At 35.6% G+C, this 13,979-nt stretch overlaps 1 protein-coding gene and 1 long non-coding RNA gene across 2 annotated transcripts in view; one reads left to right on the forward strand and one right to left on the reverse strand.

Moving 5' to 3' along the window:
- The window catches only part of lamb1a (laminin, beta 1a), a 37,738-nt gene extending 32,125 nt beyond the window's left edge, over positions 1-5,613 (forward strand). The window contains exons 28-33 of the mRNA XM_051884533.1: positions 155-299; positions 392-599; positions 2,249-2,390; positions 2,505-2,681; positions 2,767-2,926; positions 5,093-5,613. Of these exons, the coding sequence (XP_051740493.1) occupies positions 155-299; positions 392-599; positions 2,249-2,390; positions 2,505-2,681; positions 2,767-2,926; positions 5,093-5,232 (972 nt within the window). The 3' untranslated portion in view covers positions 5,233-5,613. The remainder of the gene's footprint in view (positions 1-154; positions 300-391; positions 600-2,248; positions 2,391-2,504; positions 2,682-2,766; positions 2,927-5,092) is intronic.
- On the reverse strand, positions 5,358-6,967 carry LOC127507426 (uncharacterized). Its single transcript, XR_007928347.1, has 2 exons — positions 6,791-6,967; positions 5,358-6,730 (listed from the first exon to the last, which is right to left on the reverse strand). It is a non-coding gene; the product is annotated as an uncharacterized LOC127507426 (long non-coding RNA).
- Between the last annotated feature and the right edge of the window lie 7,012 nt (positions 6,968-13,979).

Genomic DNA, 13,979 nt, shown 5'->3' on the forward strand with positions numbered 1-13,979 from the left:
TTTGCAAATATTTTCTAGAGATTTTCTGCATTTTCTTCCTCTTTTCGAATCTTTTCACTGTTAAGCACTTGCTAACTGCTGAATGCCTTTGTGAAGACAAGGATTTGTTCATTAAGGATCCTTTCTTTAAAGAGTCCTTCATATGTGTGTTCAGGTATCAGAGGCGAAGGTAAAAGCTGACGAAGCAAAGCTGAATGCTCAGGAGGTGCTGGCGAAGACCAATGAGACCAAAAAACGCGTGGACGGCAGCAACGAGGAGCTTCGCCAGCTCATCAAACAGATCCGAGACTTCCTCACTCGTAAGACACACTTAGCAAGTTTCCTTGAGACAAGTTGTTTGGATGATGAAAATTGGCTTGAATTTCAACTCCTACTGTATCTGTTTCTTCAGAAGATGGAGCGGACCTGGAAAGCATCGAGGCTGTGGCCAATGAAGTTCTGCAGATGCAGATGCCCACCACACCAGCCCAGCTGCAGAACCTGACAGCGGAGATCAGGGAGCGTGTGGGCAGCTTGACAGATGTTGAGGACATCCTCAACCAGAGCGCCGATGACATCTTGAAAGCAGAAAGCCTGCTGGAACAAGCCCGCAAGGCCAGGTCTGAGATATATTCAGTCATATACATCAATCCCAGAAAACTGTTTGAATGCTAAGCTATATTTTCCCCCCCAATAGTCTATTTAATAGTTCTTACAAAAAAAAGTTAACCTCTAATACTTAAAAAAAATTAATGGGACACTAATTCAATGGTTCTTAACTTTTTTGACTCAAAGGCCCTCCTTTGTTCAACATAAAACTCAAGGTTTTCTTCCCTCCATATTATATTAAAGATATTTTGAGTGTTTCTGAGATGACAAAGATGCTTGTTTTCGATTTTTTTCATTAACCGAAATATTAAATTGGCACATTAAATTAACATATTTTGTGATTTGGAACTATATAATTTGGAATGCAACTATTGAGTATATCTAAAGTACATACAGTATACTCACTATATAGCAAAACTCAACTGCTTGATTGTTATATCATTGAAAAATGTATATATTTATATATTACCGCCCAGCAATATATATTAATAAAAAACTGTACATATAGAACAACCTACTTTGTCTCCGTATATACAGTATATTCAGATAAATAAATAAATAAATATATATATATATATACTATATAGAATCTCAACTGTGTGATTATTTATATTGTTGCATTGTGTAACAAATGTAACATTATTGCACAGCTCTTTATATAAAGTTGGATTTTTATTATATCCAACTTAATTTGCATACATACAGTACACTAACGTTAAGCGATATTTAAAATATAGCGAATCTCAACTCACTATTTTGTCATTCTGTCGCAAAATGTAGCTACATTATCACCCAGCTCTTTATATAAAGATGGATATATAAATCCAAATATGTCCAAATTCACCCGCATATATATCTTACACTCAGGCAAAGCGATATATCCTACTATATAGCAAATCTAAATTACTTGAATGCTTGTATCGTCACAAAATGTAAACTATATTATCGCTAAGCTCTAATCTGCTAAATTTGACTATAAGGCATGTTGATATTACAAGATATTATAATTACTAAAATCACAATTGTCAGTAAAGCTGTGAAAAGAGCTATATAAATGAATTTGACACGACTTGATAAGTTTCTTCAATAAAAACCAATAGTTATTGAAAGGGGGAAAAGAATTGTGATTTCAGCTTGATTTTGTTTTGTTTTTTAGCAATTTATAATAAGATTATTATAATATATTTACTATAAAGGGATAGTTCACCCAAAAATGAAAAAACTCACCCTCAAGTTGTTCCAAACCTCTATGAATTTCTTTCTTCTGCTGAACACAAAAGAAGATATTTTGTTCCAAACTGTTGATGGGCCCTATTGACTTCCATAGTATGGGGGAAAAAATACTATGGAAGTCAATGGGGCCTATCAACTGTTTGGTTACCCATATTCTTCAAAATATCATCTTTTGTATTCAGCAGAAGAAAGAAATTCACTTAAGTTTGGAACAACTTGAGGGTGAGAAAATGATGACGACATTGTTGGGTGAACTATTCTTTTAAGTCATCCTGTGGGCTCTTTGAGTGTTTGCTGAGGCTCCCTAGTCGGCCCCTGGTTGAGAATGACTGTACTAAAGTGTACCATATCTGTGGAATGTGGCAGTATTGCCACCTAGTGGACAGTTCATTGAACAACATGTTTGTTCGTTCTCTATTTTTCACAGGAAGGAGGCGACAGATGTAAAAGACACAGCTGAGATGGTGAAGGAGGCCTTGAAGCAGGCCGAACGCGCTCAGAGCTCTGTAACCGAGGCGTTGAAACAGGCCACTGCTGACATCAAGGGAACACAAGACTTGCTGGTCTCGGTAAGTCTTCACTGGTTTAGATCACCAGTCATTTGCTCTAGACTTGTTTTTTCATGAAAAATTTGCTGCTTTTGGATGAACCAAAACACTTTAAGTGACTCTTTTGTACAAAAGGTGGAGTCAGAGACATCCGACTCGGAGCTAAAACTGAGTAACGCCACACGAAGGCTCCTGAAGTTGGAAAGCGATGTAGCTCTGCTGAAAGAAAAGGCTCTCAATACCTCCACAAGCGCCAACATCACAGAGAAAGAGGCTGATAGCATTAACGCACTGGCTGCGCAGCTCAAAAAGGTGCCTGTGATATCTGGACATGTTGTGTAGTTTTTGGTATTAACTGTTTTGCGTTTGTAACCTCTTATGTTGTGGTTGACTGCAGGATCTGGATTCAGAGCTGAAAGATAAGTACAGTACTGTTGAAGAGCTGATCACACAGAAAGCTGAAGGAGTGGCAGAGGCCAAGAAAAGAGCAGAGGAACTCCAACAGGAAGCCAAAAATCTGTTGCTACAGGCCAGCGAAAAACTTCAGCTTCTGAAAAGTAAGTCAGTTGTGCATTTCTGATTGCTAATCGTGAAGCAAATGTTACGCAATAATACGCATTGTTGTAAGAATATGATAAACCTGAGGCCTGTTGACATGTTATTTCTGCGTCAAATAAGCGTAAATCAGCTTTCACACATTTCACTGGGTAACAGCTGCGACTCTGAAGTGATTTCTGGGTTAAACTTTTAAACATTGGGGTTTAAAATAGTGATGTGAAGTAAAAATTCTGGGCCGATACCAAAAATTCAGGATGGATTTGGTTGAAAATAGTTTATTTGATAATCAATTAATTAGTCATTCATTTAATAATCAACACTCAAATAAAACTGAGTTGCACAAACATTTAAATTGCACATAAGGCAGTTTTTATATCAACTTTTCAATAATAGAATTATGTTTCTTCTAACGAGGACATCACTAACAGTAATAAAAATATAATGAATATGTAATATGGTGCATATTTTTATCAAAATGCGTATCTAGATTTATTTTTTCTAGCTAACAAGTTTATGGTCACTGAATAGTTTTCAATATACAAGCTATTAAAATAGTTGACGTCTTTCCTCGGTCAAAACACTGATCGAGCAAATACAAAAGAGCACTAAAAACATATTTATTGGTTGAATTTTGTGATAAAATCCACAGAATTTAAAAGTTGAGACTTTGTTTCATATAATTAGGCCGGGTTTCACAGACAGGTCTTAAGCCAGGATTAATCCTTAGTTCAATCATGACATTTTCCCCCGGTTTCACAGACAAGGCTTAAGCTAGTCCCAGACTAAAATGCATGTTTGAGCTGTTGTAACTGAAAGTAACTTGTACTGACAGATCTTAAAATATGTCACTGCCATTGTTTTGTCTCAAGATGCACACCAGTAATGTTTTTTTTTTTCTTAGTGAACGTTTATAAAAGCTACTTAAATGCCCTAATTGAACTAAGGCTTAATCCTGGTTTAGGCTAAGCCCTGTCTGTGAAACCGGGCCTTAAGTAGCTTTTATAAGCATGGCTTAGAAAAAAATATTACTGGTGTGCATCTTGAGACAAAACAATGGCACTGACATATTTTAAGATATATCAGTGCAAGTTGCTTTCAGTTAAAACAGCTCAAACATGCATTTTAGTCTGGGACTAGCTTAAGCCTTGTTTGTGAAACTGGGGGTAAAAGTAACAAAGCACAAATCTTATTGAAGCTTATCCACATCGTGTGCACAAAACAGTCAAAACGTGCAATGCTAATTAAACATCACCATTTCGGTCAATGGTTTCATCTCTCCTAAACCATTTCGGCCAAAAACAAAAATTTTCGGTAGCGAAAATTTCGGTGCATCACTACTTTAATCTTCTGGTGCTCTTCGGTCATTTTTGACTGAAAAATTTTACGTTTTGTTTTTTTAGAATTTTTTACTTCAACTGAATGGTATAAAACTTGGTAAAGGTTTTGGCACTTGCTATGTGAACACAAAAAAAAAATTGAAAAAAAAAAAAGGTTAAATTGTGACCTTGAAACTGAAAAAAATAGTCACACTTGTGCTCCTCGTGGTCAAAAATGACCACATTGGAAATGAATGGGAGGCGAATTTCATCTAGTCAAGACTTTTGGTACTGCGGCCAAACAAAATCTTACTGAAAGCACATTTTTTGAGATATCAACCTCAAATGTGGAACACAACTTGTTTAGATTTTATTGCAGTTTTAGAGTAAAACGTGTTTTTGAAAATATATATTTCATATAAAAATTTAAAATAGTATTTTTGTGCATTTTTCATTACAATAAATGTAAAATTCTGCAGCTTTTTTAAACTTTTGTTCACATCAGCAGTAATATGCCAAGTGTCATCTTTGAAAAGAGATCAAAAATTTATGACAGTTTAAGTTGGAAATTTAATTTTCAGGTCTATGCTCAAAAAGTGAATAAATGGATTATAACTACAGCGTAAATATAATTAAGCACCATAAAAATCCCCTAAAAATACAAAATATTAAATAAAAACATCATCGAACTAAAATATACATACACAAAATATAGTGCAAAAAAAATCGGTAATTGTTGACTGACATGTGAAGAGCACCAGAGGGTTAAAAAGAACTATCATACAACTGTTTTCAGTTTAGTTTTTAGTGTTCTCAATTAAGAAGAGCTAAACTTCTGTTGTTTTGCAGATCTTGAGAAGAGCTATGATGAAAATCAGAAGCTGCTGGAGGACAAGGCCAATGAGCTGGTGGAACTGGAGAAGGCTGTGAAAGACCTGCTTCAGGAGATCAGTCATAAAGTTACTGTCTACAGCACCTGTCTGTTTTAATGCTACTACAGACCGCATTAGGAAAATAAATTATATTACCTTTTTGGTAAGTTTTACAACTTTTACAGCTACAACTTTACCCACACATTTATTTTTTTTTCCCTGTATGGAAGGGTGTTTGCGACTTTTGCGACCACAAGAGAATGTAATTTGGATTTTAAAATAGACAAGACCAAAGAGTGAATGTAAGATATGCCCAACATAACTATGAGACTGCAATTACAATGACCTCATTGTTTTGATTTAGGATAAAAGTTGTTGAAACAAGAAGTAAAATAATGTAAATATACCTCAATTTTTTACTTTTCTGTCACAGATATCTGGACCAATTTATAAATGCCATGAAAATGAAATCTGAATAAACTCATTTATTACTCAATACTACAGTGTGAAATTGTGTCACTGTTTTCACTCTCCCAACACATCCTTGAGTTAAAAATACAATCTGAGCACATCTCTGCATTCTTATGAAACTTTATAAGATGGAAATAACAGTCGAGACTCATGTATTGTGGAAGAATCACTCTTTATTCAAAATTTGTTTACTTGGATCTGGTCCATGGCTGTAGACCGGTTGAATCACTATAGTTTAATCACTTTAAAAAAAAAAACAGTTCATAATAATCATTTGGTTGTAAATCAGACACTAGTCACACTGTTATTGTGCTATACTGCGCTTCAGTTATTGTGCTTAAATTAATTCATTAATCGGACTGTTTTAAACGGGTAACTCCTAAGTTTGTGAATATTTTTTTTTATCATTCATTAAAATAACCAGGTCTTAAGAGTCATTTGCTCGTGAATCGGACTACACTGAGTGTTTTGTATGTTTTTGAATGACTTAAGAACCAGCTCAAAATCATTTTCCTGTGAATCGAACACTGGTCGCGCTCTGTATATTATTGTGCTATACTGAGCTTAAGTTATTGCGCTTAATTGACTTCATTAATTGAATGATTCATCAGACTGTTTTAAAAATTGGTAACTTCTAAGTTTGTGAGCTTTTTTTAATTTTAAACAATTAAAAAATAGTAAGATTTAGTCATTTGCTTGTAAATGAGACTACAGACGACAGCGAGACAAGTTAAAGACGTTTTCTAGCCATTATTTTAGAGTACGCAGTCTTTTATATTTTATATTTATATTATATATTTATATATTACATTCAATTTAGACTGAAAAGTCTAATTTACTACACGGGTTAAATTGTGCCTCAATACCCCCAGTGAGCAAGCCAAAGGCGATAGTGGCAAGGAAAAACACCCTTCAAAATGTAGGGAGAAACCTTGGGAGGAACCAAAACTCAACAGGGGGGACCCATCCTCCTCTGGTCGGCACATTTTAAAAAACAAATACTGCATATTTGATTAATAATATTTATGATTAGATGATAATTAAAAAAATAACTACACAATTTAAAGTTTACATAACAACTCTTACTAGTATTTTACAACTCTTACCTGTTTTACAATTCTTACATGTACTTTACAACTCTTACCTGTATTCTACAACTCTTACCTGTGTTTTACAATTCTTACATGTACTTTACAACTCTTACATGTACATTACAACTCTTACCTGTATTCTACAACTCTTACCTGTGTTTTACAACTCTTACATGTACATTACAACTCTTACCTGTATTTTACAACTCTTACCTGTGTTTTACATTTTTTACATGTACTTTACAACTCTTACCTGTATTTTACAACTCTTACATGTACATTACAACTCTTACCTGTATTTTACAACTCTTACATGTACATTACAACTCTTACCTGTATTTTACAACTCTTACATGTACATTACAACTCTTACCTGTACATTACAACTCTTACCTGTGTTTTACAATTCTTACATGTACTTTACAACTCTTACATGTACATTACAACTCTTACCTGTATTTTACAACTCTTACCTGTGTTTTACATTTCTTACATGTACATTACAACTCTTACCTGTGTTTTACATTTCTTACATGTACATTACAACTCTTACCTGTATTTTACAACTCATACATGTACTCTACAACTCTTACCTGTTTTACAACTCTTACATGTACATTACAACTCTTACCTGTATTTTACAACTCTTACATGTACATTACAACTCTTACCTGTATTTTACAACTCTTACATGTACATTACAACTCTTACCTGTACATTACAACTCTTACCTGTGTTTTACAATTCTTACATGTACTTTACAACTCTTACATGTACATTACAACTCTTACCTGTATTTTACAACTCTTACCTGTGTTTTACATTTTTTACATGTATTTTACAACTCTTACCTGTGTTTTACAATTCTTACATGTACATTACAACTCTTACCTGTGTTTTACAATTCTTACATGTACTTTACAACTCTTACATGTACATTACAACTCTTACCTGTATTTTACAACTCTTACCTGTGTTTTACATTTCTTACATGTACATTACAACTCTTACCTGTATTTTACAACTCATACATGTACTCTACAACTCTTACCTGTTTTACAACTCTTACATGTACATTACAACTCTTACCTGTATTTTACAACTCTTACCTGTGTTTTACATTTCTTACATGTACATTACAACTCTTACCTGTGTTTTACATTTCTTACATGTACATTACAACTCTTACCTGTATTTTACAACTCTTACATGTACTCTACAACTCTTACCTGTGTTTTACAATTCTTACATGTATTTTACAACTCTTACCTGTACTTTACAACTCTTAACAGTATTTTACAACTCTTACCTGTATTTTACAACTCTTACCTGCTTTACAATTCTTACATGTACTTTACAACTCTTACCTGTATTTTATAACTCTTACCTGTGTTTTACAATTCTTACATATACTTTATAACTCTTACCTGTATTTTACAACTCTTACATGTACATTACAACTCTTACCTGTATTTTACAACTCTTACATATACTCTACAACTCTTGCCTGTATTTTACAACTCTTACCTGTATTATACCTGTTCCCTCTTGGTTGAAATTATATTCCCAACTAACCCCACTCAGCCTGGCCCCCTCCTCCACCCTCTAGTGATGACCCTGAATGTATCTGTACTTTGGCCATGGCATTGAGATGGTCCTTTGGTCAGTTGTGGCACTAAGGGAGGCCTTGGCTGTGGGCGCCGCACTGAGGACTGCCAGGGTTTGCCTCACACTGAGGGGTGCCTAGTCTGTGGCCGCGGCGCTGAGGGGTGCCTGTACTGCGGCCGCGGCAATGAGGGATGTCTGGGCTGTGGCGTTGAGGGGGACCTGCGCTGTGGCTCTAAAGTGGCTCGAGGTCAGTTTACTGTGACGTGGGCATGAACTCACAAACACTTAAGCTACATGAAACTACATAAAAGGCTTCTGTGACACAAAGCATTCATGTAGCTCAAACAGTAGATCATGGTGCTAAGCAACGCCAAGGTCATGGGTTTGAGTCCCACATGTGTAAACATACAGTGTATAATTTGAATGCAATCTAAGTATCTTTTGATAAAAGCATCTGGGCTTGGGCTTGGCTGCGACAAGAACCTCAAAGAGCTCAGGTTGGAACAGGAAGCTTAGGGGCAGTGGCCATGACAGGAGGTGAGTCCCAACTTGCTTATGCGCTACTCTGCCATTTTGTAGTATAAATACTATGAGTAATGTGCTCACACTGATTCCAACAAGAAGGGCACTTCAAATACCTGGATGATGCAAACTGAAAAAAGAAAGTGTGGAATGTAGGACAATGAACTCTATGCACCAGGCGCTTCTGCATTTAGCCTCAGTGGCAACTTCCTGTCCTGTGCAGTGCAGTGAATGGAAATTGACCGTTCGCAAAGACCCGCCCCCTTTAGTTACGACAAGCCATGCCACTCTCACGCCACACATAACGTTCTCACGAAGTGAAAAATACATCGCGGAGCAAAGAGGACACTGAGAACGCGTTAACAGACAAGACAGAGCAGGTTACTTTTGATATTAAAGTCTCAAATTTCAAATTTTGTATTAAAAGAAATTTAAAAAATACCGTTTTGTGGCTCTTGAATATGTCATGAAAGATCGCTGTAGTGGCTCACTTCAAGCGGCTCGTGAACCTAAAATCTGTTCCTACTAGTTAATTTATAGCATCAAATAATCATGAATGAACATCAGAAGGAATGTTGTTTCAATCGCGGAAAGATGTCAGTACACACAATTTTTCAAGTTCAAGTCCACCAACATTAATCTACTAACTCCCCTGACTGCTTTGTCAAACAAAACGGCGAATTTGGCATTATGATTGGTTAGATCGCCTGTCAATCAAACTTCTGGTGAAGGGTGAATTGTGAGAAAACTAAGCACACAATTAAAGCTTGAGGAAGTGTCACACAACAGGACACACAGCAATATTGATACAATCCACATTCACAAGTTATTTAAAGTTGCTGGAACTCATGACTAAGAAGTTATTTTTTAAATGGACTATAATAAAATGTTATGCTTACTAGTTAATATGTATTTATATTATACTAAAATATAATGAATTGTGATAATTGATAGTTAATTGAAATATGACAAAGTGTTTACTAACACCACAGTTTGCTATGAGAGAATACTGGAAACTGAGCAGCTGTTCTGATGCTGGATGACAAAAATCAAGTTACTACATTTTGCCTTTGTAGGGCACTTTGGTCCTTAATTGATTTCAGCAGCCACACAACCATAATTTTCTAGGTTGTGCAAAATCATCTGGTTTTGTTGGGCATAAAATAATATTTTAACTTACAATGCAGTACAATGCAGAAATTATATGCATTATGTAAAATTACGTGTGTTTGACATTTCACAACTCCTCTCTCGAGGACGGAAGGAATAGTGAAGTGACCATTTGATGAGAATTTCAGAATCTCGGCAGAAGTAGTAGGTCATCCTTTCGCCTGCTGTTTTACTATGAATTCGAAACTAACTAGGAAACTAGGCACATTCGGACTGCGGTCATTAAAGGGACCTCAGGCGCCAAGCCCATGACAGGGACCTCAGAAAGCGTTGGCCATGACAGGGGAGACCTCAAGCGGCAGTGGCCGTCACAGGGTCCTCAGGAAGCGTTGGACAAGACAGGGACCTCAGGGGGCAATGGCCGAGACAGGGACCTCAAGGAGTGGCGACTGTGACCGGTATCTCAGAAGCCATGGTCAAGTCAGGTACCTCAGGGACGCCATAACCCCAAGGCAATATTAAAGTTATATGATTCCGCCTTGTTTCTTAGACTTTTCTAAAACTTTTTTGAAGCCCCTAATATGGCTAGTGGCCTTGTACTGAGAAAACTATAGGTAAGTGCTTCCCAAATTTGTCCTGCAACCCAATCTTCCAAACATTGATTGTGAGACCCTTTTGTTTGACAGTGATGCGCTGTATGCCAGTGGTTTGCTCTTTGTTTTTCCTACGTTTTTTGAGATCATATACTAAAATGGATATAAAAAGTCTACACACCCCTGTTAAAACAGCTGGTATGTAAAGAAACGAAACAAAGATAAATAATTTCATAACTTTTGCACGTTTAATGTAAAAACCTACGCAATGCCACTGAAAAACAAAGTGACACATTTCAGAGAAAAAAAGATAAAAATGAAAACTTAAAATAACCTAACTGCATAAGTGTGCACACCCTTTTATAATTGGGTATGTGGCTGCAGTGTTCAGAATTAACTATTCATCAAAGACATGTGAAATAGTACACAACTGTCTTCACCTGAATCTCTGCTGTTCTTGAAAGATTTTCCCAATATCTTCTTGGTCGCGTACTCAACAGGATCTTGTTGAAAGGTATCACTCAGGTGAGGGCTACAAAAAACTACCATGGAACACAGTGAAGACCTTCATCAACAAGTGGAGAAAGTATGGCACAATCATCAAGAACACCACAACTGATGAGAAGACAAAGAGAAAACTGGTCAGGGAGGCTGTCAAGATGCCTATAGCAACAACAGCTCTTTCAGGAAAGTATTGGTCCCTCCCAAAACCATGTGGAAAAATGTGTTATGGTCTGATGAGACCAAGATTGAACATTTGGGGCAAAATTGTAAAGGGAAAGTTTGGCGCAAAAACAGTATCAGCAAAAGAACTCCATACAAACTGAAGCATGATGGAGGCAGCGTCATGCTTTGAGCTGCTTTTCTTCAGCTGGAACTGGGGCTTTAGTGAAGGTGGAGGGAATCATGAATAGCTCCGAGTACCAGTCGATTTTGGCTTTTCGGCTAGAACGCTGAAAATGAAGAGAACTTGCACCTTTCAGCATGACAATGATCCAAAACACACATCTAAATCAACAAAAGAATGGCTTCATCAAAGAAAGTGTAATGTTGTGAGATGGCCCCTGAGAGGGGAGTTGATAAGACTTTCTCTGGAGTGTCATTGGAATTGGTTTTTAGTGGCATTGCATAGTTTTTACATTAAACATGGAAAAGTTATGATGTGATTTAACTTTGTTTTAATTTTTTACATGATAAAAAACAGCTGTTTTAACAATGTAGACTTTTTATATCCACTGTATTTTCCCATTCAGCATTTCACATTTTGTAGGCTATGTCTCTCTTATTTGACGCAGACATTTTAGCTCTCTCAGGATTGAAAACCACTGGTTTAACAAAATACTTTTCTCCTACAACACTTACCTGCACTCTGATGAATGTAATTAATTACATTATTGACTGAATCACTGACCAACTTTTCAGCAGCTCACCACTGGCTCTGCAGCAACATTTCTAGACGATCCTACAGAAAATAATGAGGATGTACAACTTGTAAAATGTTTGTTACATCTGGTCATACCAACAGTGGTTATTTGAAGTAACTTACAAATAGCAGGAGTGCCGTCATGTAGATTAAATACATCGACTCTCTTCGACAGCTCTTTCGGCTCTAATTCGGTTCATACGGAAGCAGCATTAACGATTAAAATGACTGATATGCAAATTAAACCATTAACGCAAAATGAAAACCTTATTTTCTACTCACCACCAGTTGCAGATGTAAATACAGATGGAGAGAAGTAACGTTAGCGCCAGTCGATGAAGGCGGACGAGATCCAGTTGAAAAGTCAACAGCAGCGGTCTTCGCGCGAGCATTGTGACTACATAAGCCAAACAGAACGTTACTAAAGCCACTCTCTTGATTCACTCACTAATAGTATTTACTATAAATTACTATAGTGTTTTTGAACCATACTATAGTAAAGTAGCCTACTTGAATCAATTCGTTGTGCTAATTCTATAGTTGCTGTGGCAACATGACAACTATAGTAATATAAACAAATTACCTAATACTGTACTAAGTTTTCTACAGCTAAACTAGAGGGTATATTATACTACAATATACGCTACAGTTTACTGTAGTAAAAACTAAAGTATACTACAGTATTTATTACAGTTTATCAGTTATCATACTGTTTGCTAGCATTCATTAACAAAGTGTTGTAAATACAATAATATGTATACTACAATTTACTATAGTATGGTTCAAAAACACTATAGTATTTACTATAAATTACTATAGTATTTTTTGCAAAGATAACCCGATTTAGAGTAAAGCAAACTTTAGACATCGTGTGTGAGAACCACAAACAATCCAAGAGAACAGATATGTTCCTAATTCTGAGTTACTAGCTAAATAGGAACAACGTAGTAGGCCTATACTTAAAGTGCAAAAATAATATAGCATAAAAGTAAACTATAAGAAAGTAGTTAAGTTCATTATATTTGCAGTATAAAACTACTAAACTAGTTTACTTAGAGTAAAGTAATTTCATAAACTAAAAAATGTGCTACAGGTATTTAACTACTAAATTCGCTTGTATAGTTGCAGTACAAATGGAAAACAGTTGTAAACTAGTTGTGCAGTTTACTACTGTTACACTCAATCCTAAATGATCCTTTGGGACAAATGTGGGCAAAATCATATAATAATAATAATAATAGTTTCCTTACTCTGTGTGGTACAAGTTTGCCACCTGAACACACAAAAAGGTTGGACTTAATTCAACAATTTTAAGTGGTTGAAAAAGAAGAAGAAAGAACTCCTTGACTGTTCCTAAAAGTGGGCACCAATAATGAATGGGAGAGACTACAATTCAGAGTAGTTTTTTTTTTTATTTGTTCAATAAAAATCAATACATCCAACACAATGCAGATCATACATACACATAAATGAAGGGGTGAGCCTATATAACATTCTCAATGTGGCAAACACACACACACACACACACACACACACACACACACACACACACACTTTAAAGTCAGATCAAATACTACAATATTTTGTTGATGCTTCCAAACAAAACATGTTATACATTGTTTATTCTTGTTTGTTAACATTTACTTTTTTGAGTTATTACAATTTTTGTTTGAAATAAATGATTACTCTGTCCCCTACTTTGTCTTTTTCTTATAGCATGGTCAGATTTGTTTGTATTTTGCAATCTTTGTATAGTCTCACCCAACACAAATGTTTGTTTTTTTTAATTCTACAATTTTAACTTGTGATAAAATCTAAAACTTAAGAGGTTATGTTTGTTACAACATTGGTTTATTTCAGCCTATATGCAGCCAATGATTATACAGCCATCTAGTGGCTATTAATATTTAATGTAATTGCTATTTTTATACCAACATATGCCACTAGATGTCACCAAAGTATGCCATTGTTTCAGCTTACTTGAATATTTTTACTAAGGTAAAATAAATAAATAAATAAAACATACAAATAAGCACTTTTACATGA

The sequence above is a fragment of the Ctenopharyngodon idella genome, chromosome 24 (genome assembly GCF_019924925.1).
Source record: "Ctenopharyngodon idella isolate HZGC_01 chromosome 24, HZGC01, whole genome shotgun sequence".
NCBI classification, from domain to species: domain Eukaryota; kingdom Metazoa; phylum Chordata; class Actinopteri; order Cypriniformes; family Xenocyprididae; genus Ctenopharyngodon; species Ctenopharyngodon idella.